Raw genomic sequence first — 21,031 nt, forward strand, 5'->3', positions numbered from 1 at the left:
ATATTTATTTTAGTGGCTAACGTGATTGTGTTGTGCCTGGAAAAGTCACTCACGCAAACCATGTATTTATTTATTTAAATTTTAATTGTCTATATTATTAGAGACTATAGTTATCCTATTCAAGGAAATAAGACCAATAAAAAAACAATTCATTAATACATAGCCTAATTCTTAAAAAAAAAATCAATTCAATAATATATAGCCAAAAATAAATATATGAAAAGAAAAAAAATAAAAAATAATATAGGAAAATAAAATATTGAAGACAAAAGTGATTGTGAAAAGTTAAATAATATTGGATGAAAGAGGAAAATTAAATAATATTGGGTAAAAATAGAAAAAAAGATTAAAAGATAAGTGAGAAATGAGAGAGGAATAATATATGTTTGAATGAAATATTGTATAATTAAAATAAATTAATAAATAATATAGAACTAATTAACTTAATTTTTAATGTCATAGTTTAAATAAATTTGATATATTTTGTCAAAGTTCAAAAATATAAACTAAATATTTTCAGTATATATATATTATTATATTATATTAGCCTCTTGTTCATATCATTGTAGAAGATCTTAAGATAATTAATTTTCATTTTCAAATAAAAATAAGTTTAGTATATATTTAAAGAGATATGTACATATATGCAAGGGCTATTTTATTATTTTTTCTTCTCCCTTTCATAATGATAATTCATATGCATCACTATCAGCAAAGCTTGACTTCACCTTCTTCCAGTTCCAGTCAACTATAATAATGTAAGTAGTACTATTGCAGGCGGCCCTCACCATTTTCTAATCATCCCCAGTTCGATTTGCTGTTGAAGAGAGTAGCAATGGCGGTCGGATTTGCAATTGGAACAGAAAAAGTGGCATACACCGGGAAGATGACGACATTCGTCGTTGTCTCTTGTATGATGGCCGCCATGGGAGGATTCATCTTTGGTTACGATATTGGAATATCAGGTCTCATGATGATCGATCAGAACTTTCAATAATGTGTCGGTGTAGTAAAAATCTTTACTAATTTCCTATTTTCACATCACTAAAACAGGTGGGGTAACCTCAATGGAGTCATTTCTCAAGAAATTCTTCCCGGAAGTTTACCGGAAAATGAAAGACGACACCAAAATAAGCAACTATTGCAAGTTCGACAGCCAACTCCTCACTACCTTCACCTCTTCCTTGTACGTCGCCGGTCTAATCGCCTCTTTTTTCGCCTCCGCCGTCACCAAGGCCTTCGGCCGGAAACCCTCCATTCTATTCGGCGGCGCCGCCTTCCTCGCCGGAGCTTCTCTGGGTGGAGCCGCTTCCAATATCTACATGTTGATTTTTGGACGGATTTTGCTTGGAGTTGGCGTTGGTTTTGCTAACCAGGTAATTATTTGCATCTCTTTGTCTGATTCAATTAATGAATGTAAATTGTAATGACTTTCTGATTTGATTGCAGTCAGTCCCGTTATATCTATCAGAAATGGCACCATTCAGCTACAGAGGAGCAATTAACAACGGGTTCCAACTCTGCGTTGGACTTGGAGTGCTAGCTGCAAATTTAATCAACTATGGAACAGAGAAGATAAAGGGCGGTTGGGGATGGAGAATTTCTCTAGCCATGGCGGCAGTCCCGGCCTCCATTCTCACAGTTGGAGCCTTCTTCCTCCCGGAAACACCCAACAGCATAATCCAACGTAGCCACGACCATCAAAAGGCAAGAACCATGCTCCAAAAGATAAGAGGGACAGAAGACGTCCAGCTCGAGCTCGACGATCTAATCAAAGCCAGCGATTCATCCAAAACCGCCGATAACCCATTCGTTCAAATAGTCCGAAGAAAATACAGGCCCCAGCTGGTGATGGCGGTTGCGATCCCTTTTTTCCAACAGGTGACGGGAATCAACGTGATAGCTTTCTACGCCCCTGTTCTGTTCAGGACGATGGGTATCGGGGAGAGCGCGTCGTTGATGTCGGCGGTTGTAACGGGTGCTGTCGGGATTGTGACGACTCTTTTGTCGATGATGGTGGTGGATAGGGTGGGTCGGAGAACGCTATTAATCTACGGCGGTTTGATAATGTTGGTGTCGCAAATTATGGTGGGGAGTGTATTGTGGGTTAAGTTAGGTGATCATGGAGGGCTGTCGAAAGAGTATTCGGTGGTGGTTTTGGTTTTGATTTGTAGCTATGTGGCTGGGTTTGGGGTTTCGTGGGGTCCGTTGGGATGGTTGATCCCGAGTGAGATCTTCCCGCTTGAGATAAGATCGGCGGGACAGTGTATTAATGTGGCGGTTAATTTTTTCTTTACTTTCATAGTGGCGCAGCTTTTTCTGTCCATGTTGTGCCATCTTAAGGCCGGAATCTTCATATTTTTCGGGGGATGGGTGGCGGTGATGACTGTTTTTGTGTGGTTTTTATTGCCGGAGACGAAAGGGGTGCCGATTGAGCAAATGGAGAAAGTATGGAGGGACCATAAGTTTTGGAGAACCATTGTTGGAGAGGACGACTATTGACTATGCTTTCTACTAAACTTTTATTTTTTTAAAATGAAATTCTATTATTTAGGTAATGTTTTTATGCTTTTTGTATTGTTAGAGTTGAATGTAATATTTGTTTATATTAAGATTCTTTATAAGTTTAACCTGTGTTTGTTTTATAAATAAATTACAAGGAAGCATTTTCATATTTGTTTGAAAGTAAATGAAGAAATTATAATTATAATTTTTCTTATAGCCGATCTTTAATTAGGGATGAAATAAATTACAGCATATTATTAGTTTCATTGATCAAGTCACAATTATATGATTAGGGTAGGTCGATTTTATCTTTTATTTTACACACCAGTTAACCGATCAATATTGGTATCAATTTTATCGATCTGATTTTATTAGTTCCGATTGGTTAACTAAACCCGAAAATATATAATTTATTTTATTTTAATTAAATTTAAATTTGAACAGTCAATTATATTTTATTAATGTTATAATATATTTTATAGATATATTTACAAATATGTTATAAAAAATTTTAAATTTAAAAATAACTATAATATATATATATATATATATATATATATATATATATATATATATATATATATATATATATATATATATATAATGGAACCGCGGATAAGCACACTTAACCATTTATTCCGGCGCAGACGCAGACCTGACAGACTCGAACTCATGACCTCAGAGAGACTGAGAATATCCACATTGTGACTCGAACTCATGACCTCAGAGAGGCTGAGAATATCCACATTGTTGTTAGACTAGACTAGTGAATAACAAGTACAACCATTTAACATAATCGGTTTTTTCTAATATATATATATATATATATATATATATATATATATATATATATATATATATATATATATATATATATATATATATATATATTAAATATTATTTATAGTAATATATTTAATATTTACAAAATAATTATTATAAAATATAAATATATAATTAAATTATTAACGGTTAAACCAATAAAAAAAATAGTTAAACTGAACCGTTTAACCGGTAAAAAATTGATTAAATCGAAACCGTTAGAACCGATAAAATAAAATCGATAAACTATTGATTCGATTATCGAATTTTCTTTTTTTTTCACATTTTTTTTGTTAACCCAAATTTTGATCTAAAGAGAGTTAAAAGTGAATGTAATGGTGACATTTTTTATTTTCAATTAAAAAGTGATTTGAAATGTACAATTTTAAATAAATACTTTATTCATTTATTAATATTATTATATTATTTTTATGTTAAAGACATTTATACAAGATTTAGGCTTATATCTCTATATTCTGACCGGCATTTTCAATTTATCATGCATTTGGTATAGCAAACATATATATATATATATATGACAATAGGACACATGAGTGACCCGCTCACATGTATATGTATATGAGCAAACATATTACCGGTAAATCAATAAAAGAATAAACTCATGCCAATTTATATATTCATACACAATTATAAAATTTAATATGAAAAAATCATTATATATATATATATATATATAAAAGTTAAAATCTAATTAACTAAAAAAATTATAAATAATAATTTAATATTGAAAATATATATTATACAAAAAGGAAAAAAGCTCACTTAGACGTATGTACTTGCACAACTAGCTCATTTAAACGTATATACTAATAAAAGGTCATTTAAATGTACGTATTATCAAAAATTGGCTTATTTAGCCTATTTTAGTAACCATGGTTAACTTTTATTAAATATTAATATATTTTCCTTCTTTCCTTTTCATTTATTATTTCATTTATTACTAATAAATGAATCCTCTATTTTTTTTTTTTTTAATTTTTTATTATTTATATATGAGTATTTATGATTGATTATTTTTATTTTATTATATATATAGATATATGAGCATTCATCATTAATTATTTTAACTCTATATTTCTTCTTCTTTTTTTATATATATATATTTTTTTATATTTACGTTAATTATTAATTATTTTAAATTTGTTTATCCCAATAATTAAATATAACAATGAAAATTCTTTCAACAATAAAAATCCTTTAACACAAAAATAAATTAAATAATAATTAAGAATTGAATAATAATAAAAACTCATTCATCAAACACCAAAGAGTAATAATCAAATATTAGACAAAAACAATTCATTTACTACTAATATAAGTCGTGAACAAAAATTAAATAAAAAATTATTAATTTTATTTTTATTTATATTAAACTAAATAAAAAAAACTCCTTTTTCATTTTTATTATATTAAATTAAATAAAAAAAAGTCTTAAAAAAAATATTACAGTAAAACAGAAAATTCTTAAATAAGTTGTTAATTTTTTTTTAAAATGAGAATTTAAGAAATATGAGAAATAAAAACTAATAAAAAAAAGATAAAATATAAAAGAGAAATTAATATTAAAATAATAAAAATTTTAAGAATAAAATAAATTACCTAGTTTAATTAATGAAAAAGAAAGAGAGAGAAAATATATTAATATTTAATTAATAAATATATAAATTTAAAAATAAAAGTTAACTATGGTTATTAAAAGAGGTTAAATGAGCCAATTTTTGATAGTACATATGTTTAAATGACCTTTTATTAGTACATACGTCTAAGTGAGCTAGTTGTACAAGTACATACGTCTAAATGAGCTTTTTTCCATACAAAAAAGTAAATTTAAAATAAAAAACAATTTAATATTTTAATAAATAATATGATGGATACAAAAATAATTTATAATATATATATAAGAGATTGAAGATTGTTTTTTAATTATTATAAAGTATGAAGAATTTCTTTTTGTTTATTGAATAATGGATAAGCTTGTTAAATGCAATATAAGCATTGGGTTCAACAATATATCCATAATAGGGCTGCAAATGAGCCAAGTCGAGCTCGAATTTGCTTGAGCTCAAACTCAACTCGATTTAGTATTTTTTAGCTCGACTCGAACTCGAACTCGAACGAGTTCATAAATTTGAGCTCGAGCTTGACTCGACTATTTACCTATAAGCTCGGCTCGACTCGAAAAGCTCGAACTCAAGCTCGAATTCAAGATCGAGTTCGAGCTCAAACTCAAGCTCGAACTAAAGCTCGAACTCAAACTAAAATTTATTTTCAAAATAAAATATCAAACTTTCATACATATTCAACATTTAAAACATAATATTTAAAATTGAAAATATGAAAAAATTATAACTATTTAAAATTCCAAAATCATAATAATTCAAAAAGCATTAAACTACAATTACTAGTCAAAATTCTAAAATATAAAATTCTAAAATTAAAGTACAATACTATATAAATTGTTTGAACATTCAATATATTAATATTTTTTAAGTCACGTTCTTCAAGCATAGCACAAGTACACCTACCTGCATTTAAGCTTAAAAATAATTAATATAAAAAATACATGTTAAAACAAATAACTAAAATTTAACTTACTTTAAGGTTTAAGGGTAGATACAGACAAAAACAAATTCAATCTATTTTTTATTAAATATAATTATATATAATTAAATTAGACTTATTTATAGAAAGAATCTATTAATTTATTTATATATTACAATATATTATTAATATTATAAATTCATTTTTTCTCTCAACATATTATATATAATATATACATAATATATACTAACCTTTTTTTATCTCTTTATAATATATACAAAATATATACTAATATTTTTTTATATTTTATTATATATAATATATTAATATTTCAATATTATATTAGGCCATGTTTGGTTGGGGGTATAAAGGGGTATTAAACTATTAGTATAGTATAAACTATACCAATAGTGTTTTAATATTGTGTTTTTTACATTTTTACTATTGGTATTAATTTATACCCCTATATAATTTATACTTCATATTTGGTATAAAATAATATAAAATAGTAACTAGTCCCCCTAGGTACAATACTATTCTTATATATATCATTTAATTTTTAATTTCTCATTATACTCTTTATTAATAATATATTATTATTATATAATATATTAAATATTTTTATTTAATTTTAATATTAATATTTTATTATATATAATCATTTTTAATATAAATATTTTTAAAATATTTCAATATTTTAATTAAAGAATATTTATTTATTTTTATAACAATAATTTTATTAATTATTATTTTCTATATTTACTTGTATTATAAATAGTATTTTAATTTTAATTTATTTTATTACCATTATTAATTATATTTAAATTAAATAAACATAATTTATCATTTATATTATAATTAATTTTTTATATTTCAATTAAAATTATGTTAATTATTAAATAGTAGCGATACAATAATTTATAATAATAATAATAAACAATTTTATTTATAATATAAATAAATATAAATAATAATACTAATAATAAAAATAATTTTAAATTAATATTTATATAAGTTATACTACATTCTTATAATATATACCAAACATAAAATTATAAACTATATACAACTTATACCATTTCTTATAATTCATATCAAACATCAATAACTTATACAACTTATACCACCCTATATTATTTATACCTCGTTACAATTTATACCCCTATACAACTTATACCCTATATAATTAGTACCACTTACCAAACGCTACCTATATATAATATAATATAATATTGTTTACGCATACTAGTGTTTTTCTATATAGATCTATGAACACTATTAATATATATAATAGTGTTTTTCCATATAGATCTATGAACAATTAATATATATAATAGTGTTTTTCCGTATAGATCTATGAACATGAACGATCTATATAAGCACAAATTTCTCATAATACAAAAAAAATCAAAGTTATTTAAAAATATGAGCAATAACTATAGTAGAAATGAAAATGTATTTTAATTACCTGTAGGTTTTTCATGAATGAATGAGAGAAATAATGTAGATGAGAGATAACATAAAAAAAATGTATTAGCCTATTATGAATGAGTGAAAGTAATGATGAAGACGAAAGAAGAAGAAATAGTGAAGAAGGAAGAAGAAGAAATGGCGAAGATAGAGGAAGAACAAGAAGAAAGAAGAAATGGTGAAGATGAGGAAGAAGAAAAAGAAACAGTGAATAAAGAAGAAGAAAAAGAGATGAAGAATCACTTATGATTGATACATTATAAATTAGGGTTTTGTTTTATGACAATATAATATAATAATGTGGATTATGGGTCTTCTATATTGGCTTTGAAAATAGAGAGAAATTTCTATATGGGCCTTCTATATTGTTTTAAATTTTAAGTTTTTTTATATTAAATAAATAAATAAATAAATTATATATTATCGGACTCGAAAAAGTTCGACAAGCCGTCGAGCAAGCATTATATGAGCTCGAGTTCGGCTCGAATATTAAACGAGTCGGCTCGAGCTCGGCTCGAACTCGATCAAAGTCAAGCTCAAGCCGAACTTTGATCGAGCGGCTCGCGAGCAGCTCACGAGCGGCTTGACTCATTTGCAGCCCTAATCCATAACATAAGGCCTTGTGGAAATTGGGGTTATTCTAATAATTTAAAGGGAGAAAATAAATAATGATTGATGATAATTTTGAGGTAATAAGAATATTTTTGATAAAATTATTTAAAGGGTATTAAAAAAATAAATAAAATAATAAATAATAATTTAAAACAGATGATATTTTAGTATTTGGAATAATGAATTGAATGATGTGATTAATAAGAAAGAGAGTGAAAAGATATTTGATAAGATTAAGTTATTTAAATAAAACCGAAGAAGACCTAAATTTGAGTGGTAAGAATTGATACAAATATATTTTATTTATTTAATTAATAATCATATCAAGTGAAGATATTTTAGCAATTTTCACTTTTATATCAATTCATCTATTAGTTTGCTCAACAGAAAGAAAGAGAGAGATAATTTAATGCATAAAAGCCCATACTTTATTATTATTATTATTATTATTATCTATGATTGAATATTATTATTATTATTATTATATTTTTAATATGAAACTATTATTTTATATATATATATATATATTTATTTTATTTAACTTTTATGAAAATAATTAAAAGAGTATAAATTTATAAACAATTACAAACATTTTAAAATAAAAAAATGAAAATTTTGTAACTGTATTATATTTTTCTTCTTTAAAATCTGTTTTATTTTATAAAATTGAATTTAACCCACCCGATAGCAGGATAGTAGTGTCTTAGTAAAAGACAAAGAAAGCAATGAACTTCCGGTAATCAATGGCGAATCTGATCGCCAATATAATTCCTATCTTCATATTTTGATCACCATCTTCTCGAAGCTCCTTAGAAGGGAAAACCTGGGAATTCCTCATCCGCAATCGGGATTCTCAGGAAACAATTAAGATATCTTATTTTGTTTGAGAAATGAAAGGAAGCGGAGATTGCCCAGCCACCGAATTGAATGGGAGAGAATTTCAGACATTGTCAACGACTCTGATATTGGATCGCGTCGGAAATGTGGTTCTCTCTCTTAATCCTGACGGGTTGCGTTGGTCCGTATCTAATGTAAGTTCTTAATCTCTCTATTTGATTTGCAAACAATCGAATCCCTGTGTAGTTTAAGGCCTCGCCTATGTCAATAATCGTCCATCCGTGAACAATGGAGATCTCATTTATATGTATATCATTTGATAAATGGATGTCATGGGTATATGCGTGATTTGGCTCTGAGAGGGGACTATTGAACAATTAGGGTATTTTCACTTCTATATTTCTTTGTAATGTTGGTTTGGTTCTGATTACAGAATGACATTCTTGAATGGGCTTATTGGCATTTAGGACAATTGTGGGAAGCCATGCTTATTTATTCTGTAAACATGCCAGTTCTGCTTGGGTAAATTTTCAGTAGGTAAGGAACTGACCTAGAATACCAACTATGCCATGTTAGTGTCTTATCTTTCTATTAGTTTCTTATTTAGGTTGGAGAAGAAGACATGCTTAAGTATATGATACTGAACTGTTCCTCTCAACATGTTTAGGTCATCAATTTTGAAATGCCACAACATTGTGATAAGATGCGAAGTTCCAGAACTTGGGTGTTGTTGTGGTAGACAAGCTCTTGCCATCCAACATGTTACTATTATCTTTTACTTTGTACAGTAGTAGTAGTAGGGATATATAAGGGAAACAAAATATAATTATTAGAGTATGTGTGGGGGTTAGTAGAGTATGTATTATATGGAGTTGTGAATTTGATTTTCTCTCATCTAAAGTCTTAGACCCTTCTCTTATCATGTACCTTGTACAAACTGGAGATCTCTAGGCTCAAACTCTTTGGCCAACATTGAATAGTCTGATATTATGCCGAGAATGATCTTCTATATGTTTTTCTAACCTTGCATGTCTTTTGTTCTGGCAGCAGAGCGAATCTTCTCGTCTGGCTGTAAATCTTATTTCTAAATGTGAAACTGATATAGAAATCCCGGGCATGTATGCTGCGGAGTTAATCAATTGGGGTCCAGTTCATGGATCTGTTCTTACAAATGCAAAAGAATATATGTACCGCTTTAGTGTGCACGTTGGTCAGAGGTCTAATAGCCAACCATCTATTTGGGTCCCATCTGTCTTTACTTTTGGCAGCGAAGATCCGCAGATCTGCCAAACGTGGGTAAATCAGATCAATATTTCTCTTAACAGGGAGATGGGCCGACCCAAGAATCTTCTGGTACTTTTTTCATAAAGACCTTGTTAGAATATGATCTCTTCACTTAAAATATATAAATAAGTGGCAGCTACATTGTCCCAGATTTTGTTTGTGTTTGCTAGGTTTTTGTTCATCCAAAGAGTGGGAAGGGCAATGGTTGTAAGAACTGGGAATTAGTGGCTCCTATATTTTCACGTGCCAGAATAAAAACCAAGGTAGAGCTTTTTGTTAGGTATATTTTCATGTTTCATGTCTAGTGTTGTTTTTCCCTTTTTATGATCTTGGTCATCAACTCCTTTTCCAAGACAAGAAGCCATGTTAGTTTTCCTATGTCCCATTATTACTTGGCGCAAATATGTTGAACTGAAGGCATGTATTTTACGCTTAATGAGTCTATTTGACATGATGTTGCATTTGCATTATGGTATTTGTTTTTTATAATGTTAAGGTTTGATGTTTGAACCCTTGAACTCCCATATAGGAATGAGTTGCATTTCATTACAATTGGTTCTTGATATTGATATATGGAGTGTTTATATTCCATTTACAGAATCAATGCTGTAGATATCGATATTCACACATGTGAAGCTCTTATCTCATTCATGAGAGATTCAATTGCAATTAATCCCAAACTGGCCTCATTTGGAAACACTTACAGTTTTCGTTTATGTAACCAAATTTAGATGAGAAACTACCAATACATCTATGAATCTGTGTTTGACTATGTTTAGTTTCTTAACGTATTTGTATCTAAATCTAGAAACAAAATAAAATTGACTTACACACTGAAACTCCAAACTCTAAATGTAAGAGAAGAAACAACTTTGCTCTTCATTTAAGGCAAAAAAATCACATTGTGTCATCGTCTCTTCTCATTATCAGGTTTTTGTCGTCTAATTGAGCTTTACAAGGTGTACATTTTTTTATATATAATCTTAAAAAATAATAAAAATGTATATTGACAATTGAATTCCTGATATGCTGCCGCTAACCTTGTATCCATTGTTTTTGAGTTTCTTAAGGTGATAGTGACAGAGAGAGCAGGACAAGCCCATGATATGATGTCATCTATTACAAATTCTGAGTTGAATTCATATGATGGTGTTGTAGCAGTTGTAAGTAATTTTATTCTCTTATATATATTTATTTTGCATCATTGATTATGATCTCTTTGGTTTGTGAGTCAAGACAAATCTTCCGCTATCAAAAGGATTAACCATGATACTGACATTTTGCTCCGTGCTTAATCTCACACAGTATAATGTCATACAGACCAAACTACTAAAAAAGATAGATGAAATTGTGATGGCTAGTTTGCAAATTGGACTTCTTTGGCACACTGCTGCAATTGTCATTCTACAGTTGTAAACAAAAAGATATTCAAACTCATTCCTTTTAGTTTTTATGTGATTCAATTGTTCTTGTAGGGTGGTGACGGTTTCTTCAACGAGATTCTTAATGGTCTTCTTGCATCAAGACTTAAAGCTCGTTGGCCACCGGCTCCAGATGATAATCAGTCTCATGAATATATTGTAGAGCCTTTTGATCATGTTGAAGACAATTCTCTTATCTCAGGTCATAGTCTTACTGAATCAATATTATTACTCTGTCTTCACCACTTTTGTAGAATTCATTTAAATTTCTGTATAGGCTACATAAATGAAGCACAAGGAACTCAAAAAATAAAAAAAGGGCTGGAACTTGATGTTTGACTTTTTGTTTTTTGTCAAATTGAACAGAGGGATCTCAGTTTTCTCTTCCAAATGAATGGTTTAGACTTGGAATCATCCCTGCGGGATCCACTGATGCGGTTGTAATATGGTAACTTATAGACTACTATGTAATTAATCATTTTCTTTGTTATTGTCAAATGTGAAGCCTCTGTCAGCATTAAGATCTTCTTGAACCTACCAGTTTTATCCTAATTTTGTTTTACACGGTAACATTTAACTTTTGCAGCACTACCGGAGCTCGAGATCCAATGACATCTGCTTTGCAGATTGTTCTTGGCAAAAGGGTAAAACTTGATATAGCCCAAGTTGTGAGGTGGAAAATGATGTCAACATCGAAGGTTGATCCCTTTGTACGATATGCAGCTTCTTTTTGTGGGTAATTATCCTCAATGCTAATGTTATCCATTTAGGATGATTAAATATTTTAGCATTTTGTTTGAAAGATTTTCACTTCATGTATTTGTCTGTCTTTATGTCCATCAAACTCATGTTCTTGAGTGAATCATACTATTATAATTTTCTCTTTAGTAACGATGGTGTTTGGGCCCACTTTTGCACACTCGACTAATCCCTGGAGGGGTCATACTATTAGATCATTAATGAAATCATTATAGACATTATTTAGTTACCATATGTGTATCTGTAAATATTTCTATAACTATAGACATTACATATTTGTGATTTTATATGGCCAAGTTAAGAGGAAAATGGAAAAAAGAAATAGTGTTTATGGAATAGTCTTTCATCTCATATTTTGAAAATGACCATTTAAAATTTTAAGCCTTTTATTTCTCCTAATTGGTCTAGTTTATACTTTATATAGTGTTGTCTCTGACTATTTTTTATTCAAATGCTAACGGGAAACTTTAACAATATTCTTTTACCAAATATTTTGGCCTAGTTATGCTATCTTCCAATTCTATACATATGTGCTTAATTTTGTTAGATATGGATTCTATGGGGATGTCATTGCTGAGAGTGAGAAGTATCGTTGGATGGGACCGAAGCGGTATGATTATGCAGGAACTCTGGTATTCCTCAAACATAGGTACACCCCGTCGAAAGATTTACTTCTGGATTTAATACAACGACAATTAGCCTTTTGCCCCCCAAAAAAGATTTATTTCTGGATTAATGCTATAATTTTTTTTTTCATTATTTCATATTCTTCTAATAATACATTTTCAGACTTACTGTTTGCATTGGAAGGATTGGGCCTAGAGGCTCTATTTTTCATCCTTTTACATTTTGGCTTTGTCTGATAATGGGAGAAAAATCCATTGTCTTATTTGATGTGGGTTATTTGAGATAAATTTCAAATGACTACTATCCAATCAACAATCTACTCATCAATCACATAATTCAGATTATCAATATATATATTTCTTCCCATCTTCAAACAAATTTGGTAACCTAACTTGAAAAGCTGAGTCTCATATTTTCTCGTTCTTTTGCATGGTATATCTTCCTTCAGGACTTATGAGGCCGAAATAAGCTACCTGGAATCTAAAGCCCAGAGCATGACTAGTTCTGATTCTGAAAAAGATATGTCTAGTAGTAGAAAGCGAACAATATGGAGGCAACCTAAAAGATCAGAAAAGGTGGCTTGTCGAGTCAACTGTCAGGTCTGTGACACAAAATCAACCAGTACTACATTACAAATACCAACCCTTTTCCCATCACAAGACACAGAAGAAACAAGATGGGTAAAAACTAGAGGACGGTATCTGAGCGTTGGTGCTGCTATAATCTCTTGCCGGAATGAAAGAGCTCCTGACGGTCTGGTGGCTGAAGCCCATCTTTCCGATGGCTTCTTACATCTTATATTGATTAAAGATTGTCCTCATGCATTGTATCTATGGTAATAATGTTGATCTCTCTCTCTTCTCCTCTTTATACTATTAGTATATTTGATTCTTTGAATGATATTAAAGCCATAATTGGGATTATTACAGGCACTTAACTCAGCTGGCAAGAAAAGGTGGGAACCCGTTAGAGTCCGAATTTGTTGAGCATCACAAAGTAAGTTTACCCACATCTCATCTACCTTTATAATCCTACAATTAAAATTGCTCTCTTTGATCCACTGTTATCTTGTTGTTCACAGACAAAGGCTTTTACATTTACATCTTCCGGCAAGGAAAGCTCATGGAACCTGGACGGTGAGGTATTTCAAGCCCACCAATTGTCGGCTCAAGTACTTCGTGGTCTGGTTAGCTTGTTTGCATCTGGCCCTGATGCATAGCCTGTTAGGCGCATGAAGAAATTGTTGTATACTTAGTTAGATAATTAATTATGTTGGGTCACTCATGTTTCATGTATTCTCAAACAGTCTGATGATGATTTTTTAGCCCCGACAGTTTATAATATATTTCTTTTTTTTTTCCCTGGATTGTTGTAAAGCTTGAATTGTGTAAAAATTGAGGAAAATGAGGCTATGGTTAACCCATTTCTGGCTGGCAATCCTCAAAGTCAGTCCTTTATTTGAAAATAGATGTTTTCTATGCTTGTCTATATCTATATTGTCTGGTTATAACTTGTTTGATTTTGAGTTGTTTGTTCTTATTCTATATAGAGAATTAAAATAACAATGCAGGAAAGACTTTCTTTCCCTTGGAATTTTCACCGGCCCTTGATCATATGATCATGACAGCTTCATTTATGTAATATTCTATGATAGCTCCCTCAATATTAATTATATCATGAAACCATTCATCAATAACCCTTTTTCCATTGCTCCCGTAATTGGCAGCTTCATCATCACTAGTGTGATCAATACTTACTCCAAAAATGTCTACTCCTATGCAGTAAATCTCCTCTCTTTGTTTATTTATCTGTCTAGATGATTATTTACATATATTTCTCGAGTTGTAATTCTTGTTCTTGTTGTTCTTCAGATACTTCAACGATCTTCCTCCGGTGTCCAAGACCTATGTTGTTATCTGCTTTATGACATCGGCGGCTAATTATTTGAATCTTTACCACTATACGATCATAGGGCTTTACTATGCAGATGTTGTCAAGCGTTTTCAGGTATATAACAATTGGCAGCTGCATCTCATTTTCTCATACATGTAAATCTTATTTTTCTTTTACTTTGAAGGTTTGGAGACTGATTACCAACTTCTTTTTCTTGGCGCCCTTCTCGTTTACCTTTGCCTTTCGGATTCTACTAGTGTAAGCATTCTTTTCTCATCATCACATGCAGTTAGTTCTCTTGGTCACATCATTTAATCTGATAAAAGTTATTTAATTTTAGACTAAGGCATGGTGTTCAACTGGAGAGGAGTACATATGACAAGAGAACTGCAGATTTCTTATGGATGTTTATCTTTGGAGCCATCTCTCTTTTGGTAAATTTTCAAATGTTGGGAGACATACCCCAATTTGAAAAAACTAAATTAATTATAGGCAGATTCAAAAGTTAAACTTTTGTTTATGCATACATAAATATAAACAATAAGTATTTCGACTCATTCATTGTTGCTGGCTGGCTTGCTTGCCTTTGCTTGTTTAGGCCATGTCCATTGTTCCTTTCCTGTGGTCACCCTTCATGGGCGCCTCCTTGGTTTTCATGATTGTATACATTTGGTCACGCGAATTCCCTAATGCCCGACTTAATATACACGATCTTTTTGAACTCAAGGTATTTACTAAGTCATTCATTCTGGCTCTGGAGCTATCTATATATAAGAAGGTTAGTTTGACATTATTGTGATTATTATTATGCAGGGGTTTTATTTGCCTTGGTACATGCTTGCAGTAGATCTGGTTCTTGGAAATCCTTTAAAACCAGATATACTTGGAATGGCTGCAGGCCATTTGTATTATTTCTTGACAGTTCTCTATCCTCTTTCTACCGGAAGAAACATTTTCAAGACTCCTCTATGGGTGTATCCTTCATTAAAAATAGAAAAAACAGGGTATTTCTATACTATTTGATAAAATATGTTGTTATCCTTGATTGTTTGTTATTATTTGTCTAGTCACAAGCTGGTGGTCTTTTGGGGAGAAGGAATTCAAATGAATACAACTCAGAACAATGTCTCTTCGTCGGGAACTTCTTTCCAAGGAAGAGGCCGACGTTTGGATGGGGGGAGACCAAGCAACGTCGGGCCTCAAGAAAGACCCGACAGTCCGGCCCGACAGCAGCCCAATCAAACGGATGCTCATCTCATCTTTCGTGGGAAAAGCCGTCGACTAGGCGCTGGACGTTAATAATGTCCTATGTTATGTCTCTCATTTATTATGAATAAAACCTAAGTTTCTATAGCCAGCAAAGATTTGCACAAAAAAAAAAGTAAAAACAGGTTCCTGAGTAATAGAATAGAATGAGATTAGGGTGGAAAGACACTCAATACATGTATGCCAATAGAGAAGGTTATATCTTTCACAGAGAAAGCGAAGCCATTCGAATTCAGATCAACACCAGAAATCTCACTAAACTCCATATTGTCCAGATTCAACTTGAATGGTAAACACCCTAAATGCACAATAATCAAATACAGCTGCTTGTCTTCTTTGTCGCAGCAAACCGAGATCAATCTACGAATATCCTTAGCAATATCAATATGAGATGGGTCAACAGTATACTTAGCCACCCAGCAGGAAAAATATGAATTATCAACAATATTTTAAAAGAATAATTATGTAAATAATAATTTTTTTAAAAGGAATAATATGAAAATAATGATTATGATTTATACATGTTTATATATTACACATCATTTATATTTTATAAATATTAATTAAGAACGAGAATTTGGTATGAGTGCTCAGTGCTCACACATCATGGTTCTTTTATCATTACTCATTAAACATAACTAACTATAAATGACAACTAACCGTTGCTCTCTTTATCATTGCTCATTAAACATGAACTATAAATGACAACTAAAGTAAAGTGATAATTTGGTTTTAAAAAATCACACTACCACCACATGTCTTACATGTTAATTATGGGACAGCCATCCACCCTCCGAACCCCCAACCAAAACTCTGTTTTTTTAGTCAGGGTAAGACGTTGAAAAGAGAATGAAAATAGTGATGAACTTCTAGTCTACAGGAGGTATATCTAGTGGATCCATATGTTCTTTTCCCGTCTTGCATACATGTCACCTTTCCCACATCACAAACTTCCCCGAACCTTTTGTCCTCTAGATTAAACCTTATCATCTTCCCCCCCGGCACCAACAACACCAGGTACGGTTGTTCTTCTCCTCCTCCTCCTCCTCCCCAAACCATCGACAATACACGAAATCTAGTCATCAGACCCTGATCCTCGATCATCTCAGGGAATGCCCTCCCGACGTCTTCACCCAGTTCAGCAATATACTTGGTCACCCACCCTGAGAAATCAGCCATCAGTTCACTCACTTTCAACGCTACATTCGGAGATGGAGAAGATCTCTCAACCACGTAAAAATGCCCGCCTGATTCCCCGTAGCAGATATCTTTCCCTTCATCTTGAAAACTCGTGGTAAGACGAGGAATCGTTCCGAGTCGCTCCTCTTTGATTTGCAAGTAGAGAGAATCACCTCCGTAGTTGCAGAACCAGATGATCGCGTCGTTCCAGTAAGTCCCTCTGCTGAATTTGGGACGTTGTCGATAAGGCCATGTAAAATTCAAGTCTACAAGGACCCTCGACGATATAGTTTCTGATGAGTAGATCTCGATCTGGAAACAGGATGCAGGTGGATTATTAGTGAAGCGAGCGGAATCGGTCCAGAGAGAAATCAATTTGTAGTGAAGAGATTTCGAAGGATCGAAAGCCAAAGTCATTCCTTCGATCCTAAGACGAAATAGGAGCGGTTGGGGAAGGGTGATCAATTGCCTAGTGGTGGGATTCATGACGTGAAAGACGTTGATGCTATCCACCCAAGAGATGAGACCGTTGCAGGAAGTGAAGTAATGGATATCATAATAATTGGGGAAGAATGGCCGATCATGAGCGTGATTGTTGTTGAAAGGAAGGAAATCGAGATATGAGAGGGAGAGGAATGACTTCCAGTGAAGAAGTAGGCCCGAAGGCTTGCGACGATGATGTCGCAGGAGATGGACTAACGGTGGATTGGAGATTAGAGAGTGCCAGTGCTTGGAGACCGACTTAAATCGGAACAGAGACTTAACAGGTAAACGGAAGAGAATTTCGAGTAAGAGGTCATCGTTTGAAACTACTTTATCTAAACTAGAACAACTTCCTGAATCAACAACAGCCATGGCCGGCCGCCCGCTCTTTTTCGATTACAGAAGATGAAGATGAAGATGAATTACCTACTTATAATACAAGTTTGTTTCCGTGTTCGTGTTCAGTTGACAAAATTTTATATATTTACTAAGTCAAGAAAACTGGCATAAAAAAATGAATTTTAAAAAAGTTAATTTAAACTGAGTCCTTCTCATTTTTAAAATGATTTCAATTAAATTTTAAGATAACTTGGCATGATTTTAGCAACTGTCTAACTAATAGGTCAAATTTCCAATATAATAAGATGCAAGTGTGGCTAATATCAAATATTTGTTGATATACATGGTAGGGGCAACAAATTCCACAGGGTCAGACAAAAAAAAATAAAAAAATATACAAATAATAAATTTAAAAAAATGATATGTTTGTGACAAAAATGACAAAAATGAATAATTTAAATGGTCTTTTTTTTTTTAATTTATTATTTTTTTAAACATTAAATTCGTGTTTTTTTTTTCCGCTAAATTATATTATTGGATAGATTTGTGGAATAAAAATGAATATGATTATACAAATGTAGTGTTTGGTTAAGAATTTTAATCATTCTCATTTTCATTGATAGTGTTTGAATTTATCGGGAGAAAAATATCTTAATTTTATTTTTTATTATATTTTTTTATATCATAATTATTTAAAATATATAAAATATTTAAGTGTGTCATAATTTAATTAAATATAAATATTTAATATATTATCCTATTAATTACATTTTAAAAAAAATATTCGTAGTAAAATTTTAGTCTTACTTATTTATTTAGAAATTTTTATTGGAATTAATATATATTATATATATATATATATATATATTAATTTTATTTCTATTTTCCTAGACACTTTATTAAAAAAATTTAAAGCTAAACGTGGGTACGTATATAGAAATTATTATATAGAATTTGATAAAATTTATTAAAAATTATGAGAAAACAAAATTTTGATTTGTGGTAGGGGAATTAAATAGGGATGATGAAAAAAAATAGAAAAATTAATTAATTAATTTTTTTTTAATATATGCATGAGAAACGACCTTCTTCTAGGGCATGAGACATGACTTTCTATTACTATAATATTTTATTATCGAATTATATTATTAAATATACAATATATAATTTTTTTACTATTAAATAAATATAAATTTTATTTTTTACTAATTTTAAATTTAACACAATAAGTTAAATATATTTTTTATTTTCATTTTAATTTAAATATTAATTATTTTTATTAAACCATTCTCTTATTTTTCTATTTAATAAATATATTTTAAAAAAATAACATCTAAAATAGGAAGTAAAAAAATGTTAAAGAATATATTAATTAGTTTAAAATGTGGCTATATAATATATATATATATATATAACATTATAAATTGAAATAATAAATATATTTATATATTATAAATTGGGAAAAATTAATAATAAAAATTCGAAATATATTATTAATATTAAAAAGTGAAATTTCAACATTATTTGTTTTTTGACAGTAAATAAAGACCCCAATGCTAGAAATCTAATATGAAAAAACAAGAAGAGATTCAGAGCGGTGAAACACTGGAGTGACACTCAACATATTGATATACGTTTACAGACTTTCTAAAGCGATTAGATTCTTTAAAGTAAGCCGGTTGAACACCAGAAATCTCAATCATCTTTGTATCCTCGAGATTGAAACTTACGATATGAAATGGTAAATCCAAAACGAGATAGGGTTTGTCGTCGACGTCGTTGGTCCAAACCAAGCTCAATACACGAAACACAGACTCTTCTTCTTCGATATGATCAGATAGGTTACCGCTATACTTGGTGAGGAGCCAACCTGAGCAATCCTCCTTCATTTCATATACCCGAAAGGCTTTGGTGGACGACCTCCGAGACCATTCAACCGAGTAAAGATGTCCTCCTGATTCGCCAAAGCAGAACTTAAGACCCCACTCCCTGTTTGGCTGCGGAAGGGTTCTCATCTTCTCCTTTTCGATATCGAAGATGAGACAATCACCCCCTTCGCGGAACCAGATGATTGCATGGTTCCAGTAAACCCCAGGATACAATTTCTGATAATAATTATCATATGTAATGGGGGACTTACAATGTAGTAGTGCCTTCCAGGATTTGGTCTCGGATGAGTAAATCTCCACCTGAAAATCAATATAGGTTTTCCAAAGACAAACCAGTTTGTAGTGAATAGATTTAGATGGGTCGAATATTAGACCAAGTCCAACAATACAGAAGTGAGATAGGTTTGGTTTTCTAACGGTGAGGAATTGCCTGGTGGTGGGATTTATGACGTGACAATCAATCGACTCTTTCTGGTAGGGCTTGTAGAAACTGACACAAAATAGGAGGCCGTTGGATGAAGTCATTAAATGGATTGCATAGAGTTTACGGAAGAATGACAGATCTGGATAATCATCATCATCATTCACATTATTGTTAATGTTGTTCATGATGGGAAGAGGAATGAAATTGATTGGGAAATAACTACGAGTGTCAGAATAATATGTGAAGCTTTGAATCAGCAAGCCCTGGCGTCGTCGTCTGCGGAGAATATTTAAGGATGGAGATGAGATGAGAGACAGCCAGCCCTTGGAAACCGACTTGAATCGAGCAAGTGATTTGGAAGGCAAACGGACAAATATTTCGGTCAAGAGGTCTTCATTAACAAACGTCGACATCGTTGGTTTAGCAGACATGGCCATGGCCATGGCCACCACCTTAATTAATTTCTCACAAGAAAGAAGAAGGAGTCTGTATCTCTTCCTTTTTCAATGGCGAAAATCTTCCATTTCTTTTTCGTAATTAAGTAATAATTAATATCATCAATATCATATATTTTCTTTCCCATCCTAATAATTCTGTAATATTAATTAATAAATTATTTGAAGATATAACCAAACTTAATCCACTATTGGTCATTTGTA

The 21,031-nt window shown here is 31.0% G+C and overlaps 5 protein-coding genes across 7 annotated transcripts; 3 read left to right on the top strand and 2 right to left on the bottom strand.

Moving 5' to 3' along the window:
• Positions 1-775: 775 nt before the first annotated feature.
• LOC124926330 (hexose carrier protein HEX6) lies at positions 776-2,623 on the top strand. Its single transcript, XM_047466532.1, has 3 exons — positions 776-965; positions 1,054-1,376; positions 1,450-2,623. The coding sequence occupies exons 1-3, from the start codon at positions 836-838 to the stop codon at positions 2,500-2,502; spliced, it is 1,506 nt and encodes a 501-aa protein (XP_047322488.1). The 5' UTR covers positions 776-835; the 3' UTR covers positions 2,503-2,623.
• A 6,044-nt stretch (positions 2,624-8,667) lies between these two features.
• Positions 8,668-14,391, top strand: LOC124926747 (ceramide kinase-like). 3 transcript variants are annotated; one of them, XM_047467036.1, is made up of 12 exons: positions 8,862-9,002; positions 9,242-9,345; positions 9,856-10,161; positions 10,263-10,355; positions 11,163-11,255; positions 11,568-11,715; positions 11,880-11,961; positions 12,100-12,249; positions 12,820-12,921; positions 13,348-13,734; positions 13,829-13,895; positions 13,981-14,391. In XM_047467036.1, the coding sequence occupies exons 3-12, from the start codon at positions 9,925-9,927 to the stop codon at positions 14,116-14,118; spliced, it is 1,497 nt and encodes a 498-aa protein (XP_047322992.1). In that variant the 5' UTR covers positions 8,862-9,002; positions 9,242-9,345; positions 9,856-9,924; the 3' UTR covers positions 14,119-14,391. The 3 variants fall into 3 exon arrangements, with proteins under 3 accessions (XP_047322990.1, XP_047322991.1, XP_047322992.1); XM_047467034.1 differs by lacking the exon at positions 9,242-9,345 and having other exon boundaries at positions 8,668-9,002; XM_047467035.1 differs by lacking the exon at positions 9,242-9,345 and having other exon boundaries at positions 8,668-9,002; positions 9,859-10,161.
• An 89-nt stretch (positions 14,392-14,480) lies between these two features.
• On the top strand, positions 14,481-16,146 carry LOC124926748 (derlin-1-like). Its single transcript, XM_047467037.1, has 7 exons — positions 14,481-14,680; positions 14,771-14,906; positions 14,977-15,050; positions 15,133-15,226; positions 15,391-15,519; positions 15,606-15,766; positions 15,860-16,146. Exons 1-7 carry the CDS (start codon positions 14,664-14,666, stop codon positions 16,089-16,091), a joined length of 843 nt encoding a protein of 280 aa, XP_047322993.1. The 5' UTR covers positions 14,481-14,663; the 3' UTR covers positions 16,092-16,146.
• A 504-nt stretch (positions 16,147-16,650) lies between these two features.
• On the bottom strand, positions 16,651-18,092 carry LOC124925197 (F-box protein At5g07610-like). Its single transcript, XM_047465167.1, has one exon. The coding sequence runs from the start codon at positions 18,090-18,092 to the stop codon at positions 16,884-16,886; it is 1,209 nt and encodes a 402-aa protein (XP_047321123.1). The 3' UTR covers positions 16,651-16,883.
• A 1,556-nt stretch (positions 18,093-19,648) lies between these two features.
• LOC124925198 (F-box protein At5g07610-like) lies at positions 19,649-20,815 on the bottom strand. The gene has a single exon (XM_047465169.1). It carries the CDS (start codon positions 20,813-20,815, stop codon positions 19,649-19,651), a length of 1,167 nt encoding a protein of 388 aa, XP_047321125.1.
• Positions 20,816-21,031: the final 216 nt, after the last annotated feature.

The sequence above is a fragment of the Impatiens glandulifera genome, chromosome 2, assembly GCF_907164915.1.
Source record: "Impatiens glandulifera chromosome 2, dImpGla2.1, whole genome shotgun sequence".
In the NCBI taxonomy this organism is placed as follows: domain Eukaryota; kingdom Viridiplantae; phylum Streptophyta; class Magnoliopsida; order Ericales; family Balsaminaceae; genus Impatiens; species Impatiens glandulifera.